Source organism: Sminthopsis crassicaudata, chromosome 2 (genome assembly GCF_048593235.1).
Source record: "Sminthopsis crassicaudata isolate SCR6 chromosome 2, ASM4859323v1, whole genome shotgun sequence".
Classification (NCBI taxonomy): domain Eukaryota; kingdom Metazoa; phylum Chordata; class Mammalia; order Dasyuromorphia; family Dasyuridae; genus Sminthopsis; species Sminthopsis crassicaudata.
The window spans coordinates 385858628-385875393 of record NC_133618.1 but is presented as its reverse complement, the minus strand read 5'-3'; the positions used below and the strand labels follow the sequence as shown (position 1 = coordinate 385875393).

The 16766-nt window shown below is 32.9% G+C and overlaps 1 protein-coding gene across 5 annotated transcripts in view; it reads right to left on the bottom strand.

Moving 5' to 3' along the window:
- Positions 1-890: 890 nt before the first annotated feature.
- The window catches only part of MYOT (myotilin), a 77088-nt gene continuing 61212 nt past the window's right edge, over positions 891-16766 (bottom strand). For 4 of the 5 annotated variants that reach the window (XM_074291412.1, XM_074291410.1, XM_074291411.1 and 1 more), the window contains 8 exons: positions 13783-13957; positions 12017-12121; positions 10487-10533; positions 8021-8153; positions 7039-7246; positions 4213-4378; positions 2200-2333; positions 891-1528 (listed from right to left, as the gene is read on the bottom strand). In XM_074291412.1, the coding sequence (XP_074147513.1) occupies positions 1356-1528; positions 2200-2333; positions 4213-4378; positions 7039-7246; positions 8021-8153; positions 10487-10533; positions 12017-12121; positions 13783-13957 (1141 nt within the window). In that variant the 3' untranslated portion in view covers positions 891-1355. Of the gene's footprint in view, positions 1529-2199; positions 2334-4212; positions 4379-7038; positions 7247-8020; positions 8154-10486; positions 10534-12016; positions 12122-13782; positions 14004-16766 lie in introns of all 5 variants that reach the window. The other variant, XM_074291415.1, reaches the window with a different exon arrangement.

The following is a 16766-nucleotide window of genomic DNA, read 5'->3' as shown; positions in this document are numbered from 1 at the left end:
GCTCTAGTGCTCTCCCTCCCGCCTCGGGCCGCTCTCACCCCTTGCCTGAGCACTTCCCCTTCGCTTCTTAACACTCTCATTCCGCACCTCCCTCCACCCTCGCTGCCAGTGTGAGAAGGAGGGTTCAGGCCCCAGCGCTCTCCCTTCTTGCCCCGACACATCTGCGCAGAAATCCCAGCAGCCAGAGTCTTTCCTCCCATAACCAGCCTGGCACCGTACCCCTTTTTTTCTTCTCCCTACACTCCCACGCCTCCGGGCAGAGGGCTGCGGAGCGAGCATATTCCAACCCCGAGGCCTCCTAAAGTGCCCCGGCTCTCATCCTCCGCCCCTTCCGGGGAACCTGCTCCGGAATGAAAATGCTGGGCCCTTGGAGAAGACGAGCCGACGACCGCAGCGGGAGGGAACCGCTGGAAAAGAGGAGTTTTGGAGGAGGATCTTAGAGAAAGCCATTTTAATGGAAAGGTTGAGGAAAGGTCGTCACCCCTGAGGAAGGATGACAAAGGTCCTTTTAGTTGTAGATTGAAAAGAAAATTTGGCCTTGCAGGTTCCAGGATCAAAAACAACGAGTGAAAGGAAAAAGGAGATATCAAAATTGGGCTACAAACAAAAAGAGCACAGAAAGGAGAGTCTGGAGAAGTTTTGTTTTTGTTTTTTAATTTGTTTGGTTTCATAATCCCTTGTAGATTTCTTATAGATTGGGTCACTTGCAAGTTACCTTCGTGTGTTACACTCCACAATTTGAAGACTACATAAAAGTCAGGAAATTTGCAAAGCTGCAGAGATTATTTTGCCTTAATATTTAGCCTATGGAAGTTTAAAACAGGATCCCCTGGAAGTTTTCTTACGAAGAATGGACATTCTTACACTAGTATTAAGAATAGTCTCAGCCATTTGTGTGTATTTAAATTTTTATTGGTTTTTGACATAAACTCTGGAACACTCAGATAATCTGTAACATTCTGTATTCCTGAAACACAACACCTTAATGTCATCAAAAGTCATAATTTTTAAAAAGCCATACCAAGGAGCTGCTTTTTTACTGGCACTAGTTGTCGTTTAAAAAGGCTCTATAGCTTTTATATTCAGGAGTCTCTTTGAGCATTTATGACAGATTAAAAAAACCCACATTTCAGGATAGTCTTCTACAATTACAAACTCACACACACACAGATTTTGTATTGTTTTTTAATATATCAGAACATAGTGTGTGCAAGAGTCAAAAGATAATATTCCATACAGTAGTTCTGTTGCCTAATAAAAGCAATAATTTTTTAACTCACTATGGATTTATTTTAAAGATCTTAATTAAGTGAATGTAAGGTTACTGGTTTCCTTTGTCATATTTTCGTAAGTTGTTAAAGTTCTTCACTCTCATAGAGTCCAGATTGAGCTGCTAGGCGCTGAAATTCCCCTTCTGGATTAAAGGCTTGTTTCACATCCAAACCTTTCCCATTTAATGCTAAGTATTTGCTGAAAGTTGGTCGAACCCGTAATTGCTTAGGATTTGGAAGAGTTTGGGTTGGACGAGCTGGAATAGATCAAATTAAAAACCAAGTTATGAAATCTGTTCTAAAGAAGTTGTTTAAAATGGAAATTGTCCGTGAAAGTAGAAAAAGAAATAACGTAGTAGGAGAAAATGTCTCCAAATTACATAGACTTTTGGGATTTGTGTTATATATTAAATTTTCCAGGTGTGGGGCAAACTTGTTAGTCACACATACACAAAATTAGAAATATATCTAGGAAGGAAGAAGAACAATGACCTTGCCTCTTGAATGTAATATTTATTTCTAGGTTTTCTAGATGCTGCTCCACTCTAAGCACTGGCTGTAAAGTTTTCTTATGTATATGCCTTGTCATCCTTGTACATGTATCTTTTTTTTTTTTTTTTTGCTGATGATATGTATGGGTTTTTGTGGAAGAGTTTGCCTCAGATTTAAGGGAGAAATATTATGGTATTGATTTTCTTACATATTTTTTCATTAACTGGATTTGATTTGAATACATTATATCTTTTGGTTGATTGATAAAGCAAACACATTAGTGGGAGTTTATAAGCTATGGTTTTGAGAGGATGCTACCCAATAGAGCAGCTTGAACCATGGTGCCTTTCTAGGGAGATTGTGTGAATTGATAGTGTTCCCAATTGCTACATTTGTTTTATCTGTAAGGGCAACTTTGTTCAACATTATGACATACCTGCAACATCCAGTCTAGTATTGCATGTGACCACTCCTGCTTCATTTACTGCAGATACAGTGTACCACCCAGCATCTTTCTTGTTTGCATCTTTAATCAGTAGGGTAATTCTTCCAGAGTTATCATGGTACAAGCTGAAAAGTGACATGCAAAAAAGTTTTCTGAGGAATCCTTAAATGATAATTATGGTAGACTAAGAATAAGCAGAATAATCAACAAGAAAGATTTAAAAAGATCAGCTGATCAATTGTTAGGAGCCCCAATTTAATAATAAATTATGTATTTTTTTATAAAATGTTTTTATTTGATCACAAAATCAAACCATGCCAATAGAATAATATGGATGCCCAAAAAAATTTCTACTCCTCAAACTTAATGTTACTTTAATGGAGGTATATATATCTCACCATAATCTGGCTTGATTATGCCCTAGTTAGAATACGGGGCTCGCTTTTAAAAATTTGATTTATTTATTTAATATTTTCTCCCAGTTACATTTAAAACACATTTTTTAAACATTTGTTTTTTTTGTTTTTTAACTTTTGAGTTCTAAATTCTCTCCATTAGGAGGCAGCTAGGTGGCACAGTGGATAGGGCACCAGCCTTGAATTCAGGAGGACTGGAGTTCAAATTTGATCTCAGACACTTAACACTTCCTAGCTGTGTGAGCCTGGGCAAGTCACTTAAACCCAGCCTCAAAAAAAAAAATAAAAAAAAAATAGTAAATTCTCTCCATTATTTCCATCCACAATTAAGAAAATGCATATGAAGTTGTGCAAAGCATTTCCATAAAAGTCATGTTGTCAAAACACAGATCTCCCACCCTAATACAAATAAAAACCTTCAAGAAAAATAAAATTAAAGAGAGAAATAATGCTTCAATTTGTATTCAGACACAATCAGTTTCTTTTCTGAGTATGGATAGGATTTTTCAAAAGTTCTTCAGAATATTGTGAATCATTGTACTGCTGAGAATAGCAAATTGGATTCAATTCTGATGCCATATTTTAAGGGAGATATTGACTAATTGGGTCAATTTTTAGGAGAGGGTAACTTTAGTGAGGGGACTTGAAACTACATGATATGAAGAATATTTGAAGGAACTATGGAAGAAAAGATGGAAAGAACATAATTATAGTTTAAAATGTTTCAAATGTCTTATGGAAGAGAGACTCTGCTTTGGGTCTTTGTATGCTTGGTTTAGTTCTGTTTTCTGAAATCATATAATGTGAAGAAGTTATATAATGTGAAGAAGTTATATAATGTGAAGAAGTTATAGGGATGGCAGATCAGGAAGAGCTTTCTAACATTTAGAATTTTCCATCAATTGAATGGACTTTCTTTTGATATAGTGACCTCCTGGTCTTTGAAAATATTCAGATTTAGATTATATAGTGTCAGGGAGGATATAGAAAGGATTTCTATAGTGAGTGGGAGGTTGGACTAAATTAAGGATTCTTCTAATTCTAAGCTGCTAGGAAATAATTGTATTTTTTAATTCAGAAGTTGTTTCTGACCAACAATTGCTTATTTTCTTAATGTTAAACATCTCTTATTCTCCCCTTGCCCCACTCTCAGTTTTGTTTCCAATATTTATTTGATCAGCAAATTTTTTATAAATAGGATAAAGATAAATTTTGCTTCTGAATCATCATGAATTTCTAATTAGAGGTCTAAAGTAATGAAGTTTTATCGAAGTTTCTATGTATTTTTCACCAGATTAAACAATGGAATCACAGAATAATAACACTTAAACCTAGATGAAATCTTAAAGATTGTCTGGTTCATCCAGCTCATTTTACAGATGAAGAAACCCAGGGTCCAGAGAAATATGGTGAATTGACTAAGATGCTAAGTAAGGAGAATAAATTGCAGACCTGGGATTGGAATATAAAAGTCCTTTGATTACAAATCATATGTTCTTTCCATTCTATGTATGTTCTTATGAAGGAATCTTTATTTTGCAAACAAAAAACAAAAAAAAAATTATAGTTATAGAAATATCTCTAGTACCTTATTCGATCTGTGTTGAATTGTACCATTTCATTGTTTCTTTTCCAGAAAAGCTTTGGTGGAGGTATAGCAGAAACTTGGCATTCTAATTTTACTGAGTCCCCTTCATAAACTTTTTTGCTCTGTGGTTTGTAGATAAACATTGGTGCTCTCTTATGTTCCTTTGCTATAATTTTAAGGAAATAATTCAAATATTTAAAAAAAGTTATTGCAAAGAAAATTCACTAATCAAGCCAAAGTAATATTGATAAAGGCTCTTCTTTAATTAAAAGTGTACACATTTACAATTAAAATCTTACTCCCCAAAGTGTTAAAAAAAAAAATCAGGTATGGATAAGAGAATAATAGAAGATAAAAGAATCTGTAAACATCTTATCACCTCTAGTTCTAAGACAATGGAGTAATAACTTTAACTTCATGAAAATGTTTGATAACCTCTTTGTTAATTTTCTTATCTAAAGGAACAAAATGGGTGAATATTAAAGAGAATCAGATTTCTGTTTGATATAAGGAAAAACTTCCTAATAATTAGAGCTATCCAAAAATAGAATCTGTTCAACCGATTGGTATTTGAGTTCTCAATGAAGGATTTATTAGAGGCTTGAGGACCATTGGTCAAGGTCATTATAGAGGACATTTCTGTTTAGATAGGCCAAATTACATATATGTTCAGATTCTCTAAATAATAACTAAGATAACAATACTTAGAATTTTCAGGTATCTTTCATTTAAACATCTTAAGTCATATTCTCTTTATTTGAGTTAATAGTAATATTTGCGAGGAGGTAAGAGTGGGAATTATAACTCATTTTTCAGTTGAGAAAACAGAGGCAAAGAGTTATATAATGCACAATAACTTTAGGTTATAATATATAATTGTCTTTTTGTTCCCAGCTTTACACACACACACACACACACACACACACACACACACACACACACACACACAGACACACACACACACACACACACACACACACACACACTATATTACTGTCATTTCCTTCTCCTTTGTTAGAGGCTTCCTTTATAACAAAGAAAAATAAAGTAAAAACTGGATAGGCAAATTGATTGAGTCTGACATGATATGTAACATTCAACATATCTCTTATATCGTCTCTTGCCATTCTATTAGGAAGAATGAAGTATGTTTCATTATCGGTTTTCTGGGGTCAAGACTGTATACTGCATTTAATCTGAGGCCAGTGTCCTTTTGGTGTTTTTGGCTAAATTACTTTAGTTATATATCTTTTATTATTATTATTTTTTGCTTTTTCCATTCTGTCAATCCATATAAGTTTCTTCATGTTTCTTTGAATTCCCAATTTTTTCAATAAGCTACTCCAGAAATTATAATTCTATCTTGAGCTTAATATTAATATCTCTTTGGTATCCCAAAAAAAGATCAAAGAAAGAAGAAAAGGATCTGTAAGTCTAAAATATTTATAATAATTTGTATAAAATTATTATAAAATTTGTATAATAATTTGTAAAAAATATATTGGAAACTGAGGATATATAATGGGATATTATTGCACTGACATAAGGACAAAATAATTTCAGAGAAAACTGAGGAAACTTGTATGAACTGATAGCAAGTGAAGTGAAAAGAACCAGAAGGACAATATATATTTTTTAAAAATCCTAGACTTAAGAATTCTGATCAATGCAATGACCATTTATAAGTCCAGTATACTGATAATGATATGCTACCTAGCTTCTGACAGATATAATGGATTCAAGATGGAGAATAAGACATATATTTTTGGACATGGCTAATATAAGAATTTGTTTTGCTTGGCTATGTAGATTTGTTTTTTTAAATTAAGTTTTAGCTTTTTCATTTATCAAGTGTCCATTTTTTGCTTCCTCCCATTTAAAACAAAACAAAATAAATTGCCTGCACCATACCAACTTTGCATATTTGTTCCAAGGATTTTATTTTTGTTTCTTTCTTTTTTTTTTTTTTTTTTTTTTTTTTTTTTTAATGGGGTGGTGTGGAATAGGAAAGAAGAGGATACATAGGAATGAGGTAGGTTCAAAAAGAAAAGTATCTTAAAAAATACACAGAAAATAGAAGACCATAAAAAAATCACAGACAAGCTGAGCATGGCAGAGATATCTTCAGTTTTATGTATAATTCTCTTTTTCTGTTCTATTTATATGGAAATACCCATTTTATTTAGTATTTAATTTCAAAATTTAAAAAAATTTTAAAAATTTGTCACTGGTCCAGAGGGCCAAATATTTTAAAACTCCATAGAACAATTTCTACTTAATTTCTAGGATTTAGAAAAAAGTATCATCACTGCTTTCTTCTTTAAACTTTTATGAAAATTAACAATAAATTGCAGTAAGATTTATTTAAATTCATTATATATGTGTGATATTTACACTTTTAAAAAATAGTAGTATTAGAGAATTTAAAATATGCTATATTTATAATCTGAGACCAAAGGGTGTGCCTAATACAAATTTGAAAATAAAAAAAAATATATATTTTTTGCATTTTTTCTATAAGAGATAGGAATATTTAATATTTTTAAAAGAGTAGTTTCCAGTAATAAAAGCAGCTTAAGGCTAAAATCTGGCATTTAGTATTTATACTTAAGCTTGCTGAAATAGTTTATTAAAGTATCATCCCAACTGATTATTTGGACTGGATTGGCCAAAAAAAAAAAAAAAAAAAAAAAAAAAAAAGTTTGGGCTTTCATTTTTCCTATTTTCAGTAGTTATATCAGTGCTATATAGATATAACTTATAATTTATATATTCTATGCTTTATAGAGCTTAAAGGTATAATGTATTAATATCCTTCACACTTACCAAGAACATCCAATTGTATTGTAAAGGTGGCTTCTCCTGCTCGATTCTTAGCAACACATGCATAAGTCCCTGCATCTGAAGTTCTGACGACTTCAAAGATGAGTGAATGAAAACCTTTTTCAGATACTATCATTTTGTGAAGTTCATCTGATTGCACTGGTCTTCCATTTAAATACCATGTTACATCAGGAGCTGGTAATCCACTTACCTTTGGATAAAAAAAATTAGAGATGACAATATTTTAAGGTATTAATACAATAATTTAAGGTATAACAGTGATCCATTTGTAATGTTAAATACTTGGTATTTTTATAGGTTCCTAGAAGAACAAAGATAGCTCACCTTCCCTTCCCAAGGTTTTAATAATTTTGACAAAATGGTAGAAATTTTAAATGAAGGTGAGACCCAAATGTATAGCTAACCTATCATTCTCTAAGACATTTGATTTCTGTGTCATATTCCAGTTTTACTCTTACATGGCCCAATTTTCTTATGACATTTTGGGTTAATGAAAGTTGCAGAGACCTTTCCATAGAATCTGGTAGTAATAAATACTACTCTCTCTAAGAATAACTTTCTAAAAGGAAAACTTTTGAGCTATAATTCAGGTGGAATATATGCTTTGTCCCAATAGATTAAAGATGTTTTTGCAATCGTCTTTTAGTATACCAATACATGTGTCTCATTTTTCCAGAAAAACAATTTCCACAAAAAGAAAAAAATCCCCATAGCATGCAGGAATATTACTAGGCTGTCAAATAATCTACATTATTTGGAGGGAGTTCCTGTTAATGAGATCAGAGCTATATTGAGCCAAAAAATATTATAGGTCAATGGGAGGACAGATTGTTAAGAAGATAAATTAAGAATTTGAGTTAAAAAATTCTGAGCATCCAATAAGCCACATTGAGGTGAACAACTATGTATCTTATTGTTAACTCCCTTCAAGTTGGGTTTTTGTTTTTTTTTTAGCATTTATTACTTTAAAGTCTATTCTGCAGAATCTTCCTTCTTCCATAGATAAGTTCTCTGGTACTTGAACAAAACGTGGAGGGTAGAATTTCTCCAGGATTGATTCCTGATCATTTGTATCTCCTCTTGAAGATGATCTACTCCTATGAAACACATTTTAATAATAATTATGCATCAAAATCACTATTTTCCTTTACACAAATTCCAATTTATCTAACAAATGTGGAACCCTAATAACAGGTCAGAGGAATGAATAGAGCACTGAACTCAGAGGCAGGAAGATCTGGTTTCAAATATTGTCTCAGATTCTGGGTAAATCACTTAATTTCTTTGTGCCTCACTTTCCCCCTCTGTAAAATAGAGAGGTTGGATCTTTCCAACTCTAATGTGAGGCCAGATTTAAACTCATGAAGATGAACCAGTGTTCTGTCCACTGCAATACCTAGCTACCTTAAAATATTTATAACAGCTCTTTTTGTAGCAAAGAATTAGAAATTGAGAGGATAAATGTCAATTGAGGACTGGCTGAACAAGCTGTGATATATGATTATGATGGAATATTATGTTATAAGAAATAAGCAGGATATTTTCAGACAAACCTAGAAAGGTTTATGTGGACTAATGCACAGTTAAGTGAGCAGAACCAGAAGAACATTGTATTACAATGATCCAAGACAGTTCTGAAAGTCCTATGGTGAAAAATGCTATCTACTTTCATAGAATCTGAATGCATATTGAAGCATGTTGGTTTTCTAATTTCCTTATTTTTCATGGATATTTTTCCTGTGTTTTTCTTTTACAACATGACAACGTAGAAATATGTTTCGTATGTTTTGTATAAACTTTATCAAATTGCTTGGCTTAATGAGGAGAGGTATAAGATAATTTGAAATTCAAAATTACAAAAAACAAATATTAAAAATTGTTTTTACATGTGATTAGATTACAGATAGCTTTGATATCTTCATCTGAAACCTGCCTCTTCATATTTTTTGACCATTTATTAATTGAAGGATGATTTGTGTTATAAATTTGACTCAGTTTTCCATATATTTGAGAGATAAGGCTTTCATCAGAAACTTGCTGTAAAATTCTTCCCACCCCATTTTTTGCTTTCTAATCTTGATTGCATTGATTTTTGTTTGTGCATATACTTTTATATTTAATGTAATAAAAATTATCCATCTCATATTCTGTAATGCTGACTATCTCTTGTTTGGCAGTAATTTTTTCCCTTACCCATGGAACTGACAGGCATTCTATTTCATGTTCTCTTAATTTGCTGATGGTATCACTCTTCATGTACTCATTTTGACCTTATCTTGGTATATGATATCAAGTGTTTGTCTATACCTAGTTTGTGTCAAATTGCTTTCTAGTTTTCCCAGCAATTTTTGTCATATGAGCTCCTGTCCCAAAAGTCTGGATCTTTGCATTTATTAAACACAAGATCACTTTAGCTATTTCCTACTATGTATTGTATACCTAATCTATTCAATTGCTCCACAGGTTTGTTAGCCAGTACCAAATTGTTGTGATGATGATTACCACTTTGTAATATAGTTTCAGATCCGGTATGTCTAAGCCACCTTCACATTTTTTTTTTTTTTTAATGAGTTCCTTTGATATTCTTTTTTTTTTTTTTCCCCCCCTGAGGCTGGGGTTAAGTGACTTGCCCAGGGTCACACAGCTAGGAAGTGTTAAATGTCTGAGACCAGATTTGAACTCGGGCCCTCCTGAATTCAGGACTGGTGCTCTATCCACTGTGCCCCACCTAGCTGCCCCCACCTTTGATATTCTTGATCTTTTTTTCTCCCAAATAAATTTTGTTATTTTTTCTAGCTCTATAAAATAATTTCTGGTAGTTTTGCACTGGTAGTATGTACCATTTCTGGTAGTATGGCACTGAATAAGCATATTAATTTAGGTAGAATTGTCATTTTAATACATTAGCTTTTCCATGAGCAATGGCCTTTCCATGACCAATTAATATTTTTCCAATTGTTTAGATTTGACTTTATTTCTATGAAAAGTGTTCTATTCAGTGTTCTATTTCCTGGGTTCGTCTTGGCAGGTAGACTTCCAAGTATTTTATATTATTTACAATTACTTTAAATGAAATAATAATGAATAATGCTATTCATTATAATATATTCATTATGTTAATATTGCAAATATATTCACTATAATAACTATTAAATGCATTAAACTATATACAATTACAAAGGAAACTCATTATATTGAATTACAGTTTTAAAAATAAGAATTAAAAGACAAGTTCATGGAGCCCAAGTTAAAAAATCCCTAGACTAGATAATTGCTATTGTTTCTGCTAGGTCTAAATCCTATTCTAAAAATCATAGTAGTTTACTTATAGTAGGTTTGAATATTTAGTTATATTCTCTAATTTAGATGAGCCAGTCAAACAAAATAATAGGCCAAGGAGTGGAAAAAATTACTTTATATTAGATTTTACCTTATCTGTGGTGTAGGCACCTGCAGTCTTGCATTTTCTGAGTTGTGCTGTTTGAAAATAAAAGTGAGAAAGTATCATAATGCTATTCTGGAAAAGCAGTAAATCAATAATTTAGAATCTAATCGTGTGTTTCCTTTCTAGGTGGAAGTACTGCATTTTAACAGCATTTCCTCAGTCAAAGTAAATTATAAGTTTAATTTATAATCAATGTGAATAAGCTTTCAGATTGCCTCTAAGTCCCTTTTTGCCCTTTTCATGAGAAATCACAGAGATCAGTGACAACAAATCAAATACTGGGTTCTCATAGGCAAGTGGGAGAGTTTCTAGACTGTTTCTCTTTTTATTTTGCAGCTGTCGGTTTCTTTATGAAAGAGGTGAGCACTGGATATATTTAAAATAAGGCCAAGGTACATAGTGCCCTTTAATAAAACAGAAATAGATATGAAGTCACTTAACTTGGCAGTCACGTTAAAAAATAGTAGCAAAGTACATGTCATCCTGGAAAATACTTCTCTCCTTAGCTTATGGCACTAAACTTTAACATGTTCCATCAAACTATGAGTGGAATTGTGGAAGACAAATAAAAGAAACCTAATGGATTCCTATTTAAGTAAAAAATATTAAGTTTAATTACTGTTAAGAAAAACAATCAAATACATATATAAAATAAGAGACAGAATCTTAGCCATTGGCCTTTAACAAGGGCAGAACTAAACAAATTACCTATCGAGAGGAGAAAATGTTTTTGCTTGTATTCCTCTTTTAGACTTGCCAAAAATTTTGCCTTCTTTGCTCCTGTATTCAACTATTCTTTAACTATTAGATATGCAGATTGTTTCTAGGATTTTTTTTTGTTTTTATGAATAGAGCAGCTAGAAGTATTTTTGTACAGCTAGGCCCTTCTTGCTTCTTAATGTCTTTTGGGGAAATCTTTAGCAAGGAAATCACTAGGATGAAAATCTTGCAGCTCTTAATGTGTTCTAAAATGTTTATATTAGTCTTTTTCTCACATTAATATTCAACTAGGATGCTTGTTTCTCCATAGTCCTGCTAACACTGAATCTTAAATCATTTTTGCTACTTTTGCCATGCTTGTGAGAATCTTAAAATTGTTTTGATATTCAATTCTAGATTATATGAAAATTTCATTATTTTTTTCATGTGATTATTAAGCTTGTATTTCTTTGTCAAATTTCCTTTTCATATTCATTGACTGTTGGCTCCATAGTCTTAGTTTTATAGTCATTTCTTATAGATTTTGATATATTAGACTATGTTCATTGCAGATATGTTCCCCAATGTTTCTTTTCCTTCAATTTTAAAGACATTGCTAAAAAAATTGCTATTCTGCATTAGTATAAAGAATTTTTAAACTTGGAGCTTCCTGTATCAATGGAATAAAAAGTTTGGACCTAAAACAAGACAGTGAACTAATGAGAGTAAAAAATGTTCAAAAATGTGCAAATCCATTCCTATTTAAAAATCACAATAGAAATGGATGCCAAATGGAGAAAGATAATGAAGATATACCTGTGCAGAGTTCTGTGATTCACTATCATTTTGTGCTTGAAACACTGCAGCAGCATTCTGTGGTCCCAGCAGCCTTCGAGCCATCTTTTCCTCATATGTTAGCCGCTGCAAAGAGACCAGACATGGTGGTAACTTGAATCAAGGTGTGAATTGATGAATGAAGGCCATACCACTCCATCTGAAATTGCATACCCTAAACTACCAGTTACTTCTCAGAGAGGCCTCTTGATTATCTCTGGCATAAATAAGGAGGCAATAGGCTCTGGTATCAGTGAACCCAGGTTAGAATCTTGCCTCTGTTCTTATTACTTGCAGGATCCTCAGCACATTATTTAGCTTCTCTGGAACTCATTTTTCTCATCTGCAAAATGAGGGAAATGGATTATATAACCTTTGAATTCTTTTCTGGTTGTAACTCTGTGATTCCACACCAGTAACTCCTTTTTCTGTCTTGTTTTATGGTGCTAAGTCTCCATAGTTTTATTCATAATAATGAATAATAATGAGTTAGGCTTCCCAGCCTAACATTGGAGAAAAACCTGGTACAGTCACCCTTAAATAAGGCTCTTTGGGGGTACATCTTTTTATCGATTAGCACAATATCTGGCATGCAGTAAGCACTTAATAAATGCTTGTTGATTGACTGAATACTGAAAGTTGATAGAATGTAACATCCCTTCCCTCTGTCTTCTTCTACTTTCCTTCCTTGAAATCACTCAATCTATATGGAACCTCTTATCTACCATGCACTATACTGGGAACTGAACATACATCTTCTACAAGAAGCCTTTCTCAACCCCTATTAATTCTAGTGTTTTCTCTCTTTTATTTCCTATTTATCCTGCACATAGCTTGCTTTATATATATGTATATATATATATATATATATTTTTTTTTTTGGTTTGTTTTTTGTTTTTTTGTTTTTTTTTTTGCATGTTGTCCTCTGATTAGATTGTAAGGTTGTAGATAGGGACTATGTTTTGCATCTTTTTGTATCTCTAAAAATTAACACAGTGCCTAGCACATAGTACAGCATTTAATAAATGTTTATTGAATGGAGAAAGAACGAACTAATGCCTATTTTCATACCCTTATATCCAGAGTTTAATGTTTTGAAAATCCAATGGGTACTTGGCTTTTCTAATTGCTTCAAATAGAATACTTCCTCTCTGGAAAGGGATATGTATTTCCTTTTCACAGTGATCACTATTTCTGCACTTACCTTGAAGTCATGTTACTTGGTGATGCAACAACCACTGGGCCACCATTCTAGGATCTATCTACTTTCTTTTCTCCTGACTCCCCACAGAGATGAAAGGAATGGACTGCAATTATCTCTGAGGCTAGGTGCTCCTGTGGGCTGCTACTGATACACTATCATTCGCTTCATTTCATTTTTCCTCAGGAGCAATGAGTCTTTATTATAGCTCTGATATTATTTGACAGAATTCATGGAAGCTAGGTATATGGTATTAACAATGGTAGGCTATTGGGAATTTAGTATAGCACTATAATCTAGCAATAATAGGGCAATATTCAAAGCAAGGAAGTTTCATTGTGCTATTCAGATCAATGCTATATTAGTTCCATGCTTAATAACTGCTAAAAATCAAAGGTTTCAATTAAAGGAATTATGAAATAGTATCAGATGCTTACTTCGAATTATCATAATCCTATCCTTTACTGAGCTTAACAAGAATTGATGTAATCAGAACTAAATTCATAATTGAACCCTGCATATTAAAAAAATTAGACATTTCACACACTTGGTTTCCATTGTGAAGAAGGTTGTCCTTGCACCGAAGCTTTCTTTCTAAATCTTGAATCAGAGCTTCTTTGGATCCTTGTATTTCATGATCAGGAGTTTTTGGTATCAGCTTAGGATGTGCACTTTGGGCTGGTTTAGCATTTACAGGTTGGTTGACTGATGGCTGCTGGTAACTGGCAAAGAGAAGGAAAGAGAGAAGAAAAGGTCTTTGAGGGGGTACTACAATTCAGTGTCTTCAAGCTGGAATTAATTCAGTTTTTTATAATTCTCTGATATAATGAAATAAACTTATATTTATAACCAACAACCTGACTCCTCCTAATTCTTCAGAATTTCAAAAAGGTTCTTGAAACATGAAGATCACAACTCCTCCACTACTTAGGGTTTTATGAGTTACTATAGTAATAAAAAAAGTCTTCATTTTATGGCTTTCTTTCTGGACATAAATCTCTCCAAATTAGCTAGACTAGCCTTTAGATAATTTGAATTCAGCAAAACTTAGATTTGAATCTCATCATATTAACTAGTTATAGGACTGGGCAAAGTACTTAAATATGCTGAACTTCAGTTTTCCTATTTTTAAAATGGTGTTAATACTACTTGTAGTACCTACCTTACAGAGTTGTAGGATCACAGCAATGACAACATTTAAAAATGATTTACAAACTCTAAAACATTAAAGAAATACTGATGACAGCTACAGAGTATATGTGTCAGAGCTCATTCTCAAAATCTTTAGAGCTTGATAGGTCCCATAACTGATTCCCTATCATGGTAGAAGATTGAAGGGGCCTTTGATGGTGGAGGATGACGGCTAGTGCTTCTAATACTATTGCTGCTACTTTTGTTTCAGGTCTGTGTTTTTTTGGTTTAAGGAATTATCAGGGATTAATGTTGATCAGCCATTGCTCTGCCACATAGCAAGTCTTAAATGACCTGGGGACCTTGAAAGATTAAGTGATTTACTTAGCCTCACACAGCCAGTATATGTCAGAGAAAAGATTTGACCCTAATCTTCCTGACTGAGACTGGCTTTCTATCTATTATACCTTGCTGCTTTTTTTTTTTTTTTTTAACTACTTACTACTATCACTAAAAAATATTGGTTATCACAAAAGGAGTTGTGAATCAGTTTTAAATGAAGAATGGCTAGGCAACTGAGTGACAGATGGACAGAGTACTGAACCTGGAATCAGGAACACCTGACTTCATATTTGGCCTCAGACACTTACTAGTTGTGTGATCCTCAGCAAAAGTCATTTAACTTGCCTTCCTCAGATTCCTAATCTGTAAAATGAGGATAATAATAGCACCAACTCTCAGTGTTATAGTGAGGATCAAATGAGATAACATTTGTAAAGGGCTTTGCAAACTTTCAAGCACCACATAAATGTTAACTATTATTAATGAGTTACATTTTTTTCCTTGAGCAATCAGGGTAAAAGGAAATGAATTTAAGTTGCAGGAATAATTTAGTTGACATTAGGAAGCACTTTTCTATAAAAAGGATGAGAGTCAAAAATGAGTCCTAAGGGAGGTGATTATATTTTCTTACTTGAAGATCTTTTTGTTGTGCTAGTCTATCTAAAAATGGTCTCTGGAAGATTCCAATCTTATCATTTTGACTTTCTGAAAGTGAATGTCTAAGTGTCTGGATGCATCTCCCAGTATGAGCATACACTACAGTAATGGAGTTAACTTAATTGTGTTATTGTTACCTATCTATCAAAGGCTGTCTGGTATGTATACTTTAATATATATGGAATTCAGTCTGTTCATTTTGGAGGTAGTAGTGGGTAGAAGCAGAGGAAGCTATATCAGATAATAAGAGCTAATCAAATTTAGAGAACTGTGTCTTGAGGAAATTGAGAAAAGTGATGGGAGAGCACATAAACTAAGGTTAATGTTTAAGAGGTAATCAGCTAACCTATGAATGTAATTTAGAAGTTCCAAACTGTGGAAATGAGGAGGGGGAAGAGAATCTCAAGACATCTGTAGGTGTAGTGGGATACAAGGGATGGATTTGTTGAAGAAGTTTGCTTTTGGATCCTGGAATTTAAATTGATGCTCACAGAAGCTTTTAAAATCTAGTTTTGTTTAAAAAAAAAAAAGCCCAAGTACAAGTGCATTTATTTAGTGTTGTAATTAAGGAATAGAGAATGACAATGCAGGGATCTGAATTTGTATAAGGCAGACTAAAGAAACTATGCTGAAATTATGCACAGATTAATTGTAATCAGAAATGACAAAAATCAGCAATTATGGTATTTTAAATAGAAGGGAATATTCACAGTTACTCATTTTCTCTTCTAATTTCTTTTTAGATTGGAGATTTCTTTTTCTTTCTGAGTCTAATGAGATTGCTTTATGAAATATCCTCATTCTAAGTCTGGTTCTAGTAGAACAATGGTAAAGGTCCCTTCATTTCCCTCACCAAAATGCTACAACTATACAATGTAAGACTATTTTTATATTCAGAGAATGAGAAATGGAAGGTGAAAGAGACTACATGATTTAGTAATTGTATTAATTCCTTTATATGTATTAATATTAATATATATGTATTAGCTATACATAATTATACATATGCTATATGTAATTTACATGTGTTAATATGTGTTTTTGTGTGTATGTGTGTGTGTGTGTGTGTGTGTGTGTGTGTGTGAAACTATCAGGAAGTATTTTTTTTTTTCAAATTTAATTGATCACAGGAAGTCAGATGTTGGTTTTAACATGACCACTTGGCACCTTGTTTTGTTTACCTGTTGGCTTTGATTCTTTAGTAAATTTCAAAGTGATTTGGCTGATTTGGACCAAAGTTAGTATGCCAGTGTTTATATGGTTCTATATCTTCAGTTTGATTGGTGGTTGAATTTGCCATTTTGCAACAAAATCTTAAGCTCTCTTAGGTTTTATCTTCTGTAATTTTGGACAGATAATGAAGCTGGTTGTGGTCACTTTAAGAAACTAATCCTTTCAGAT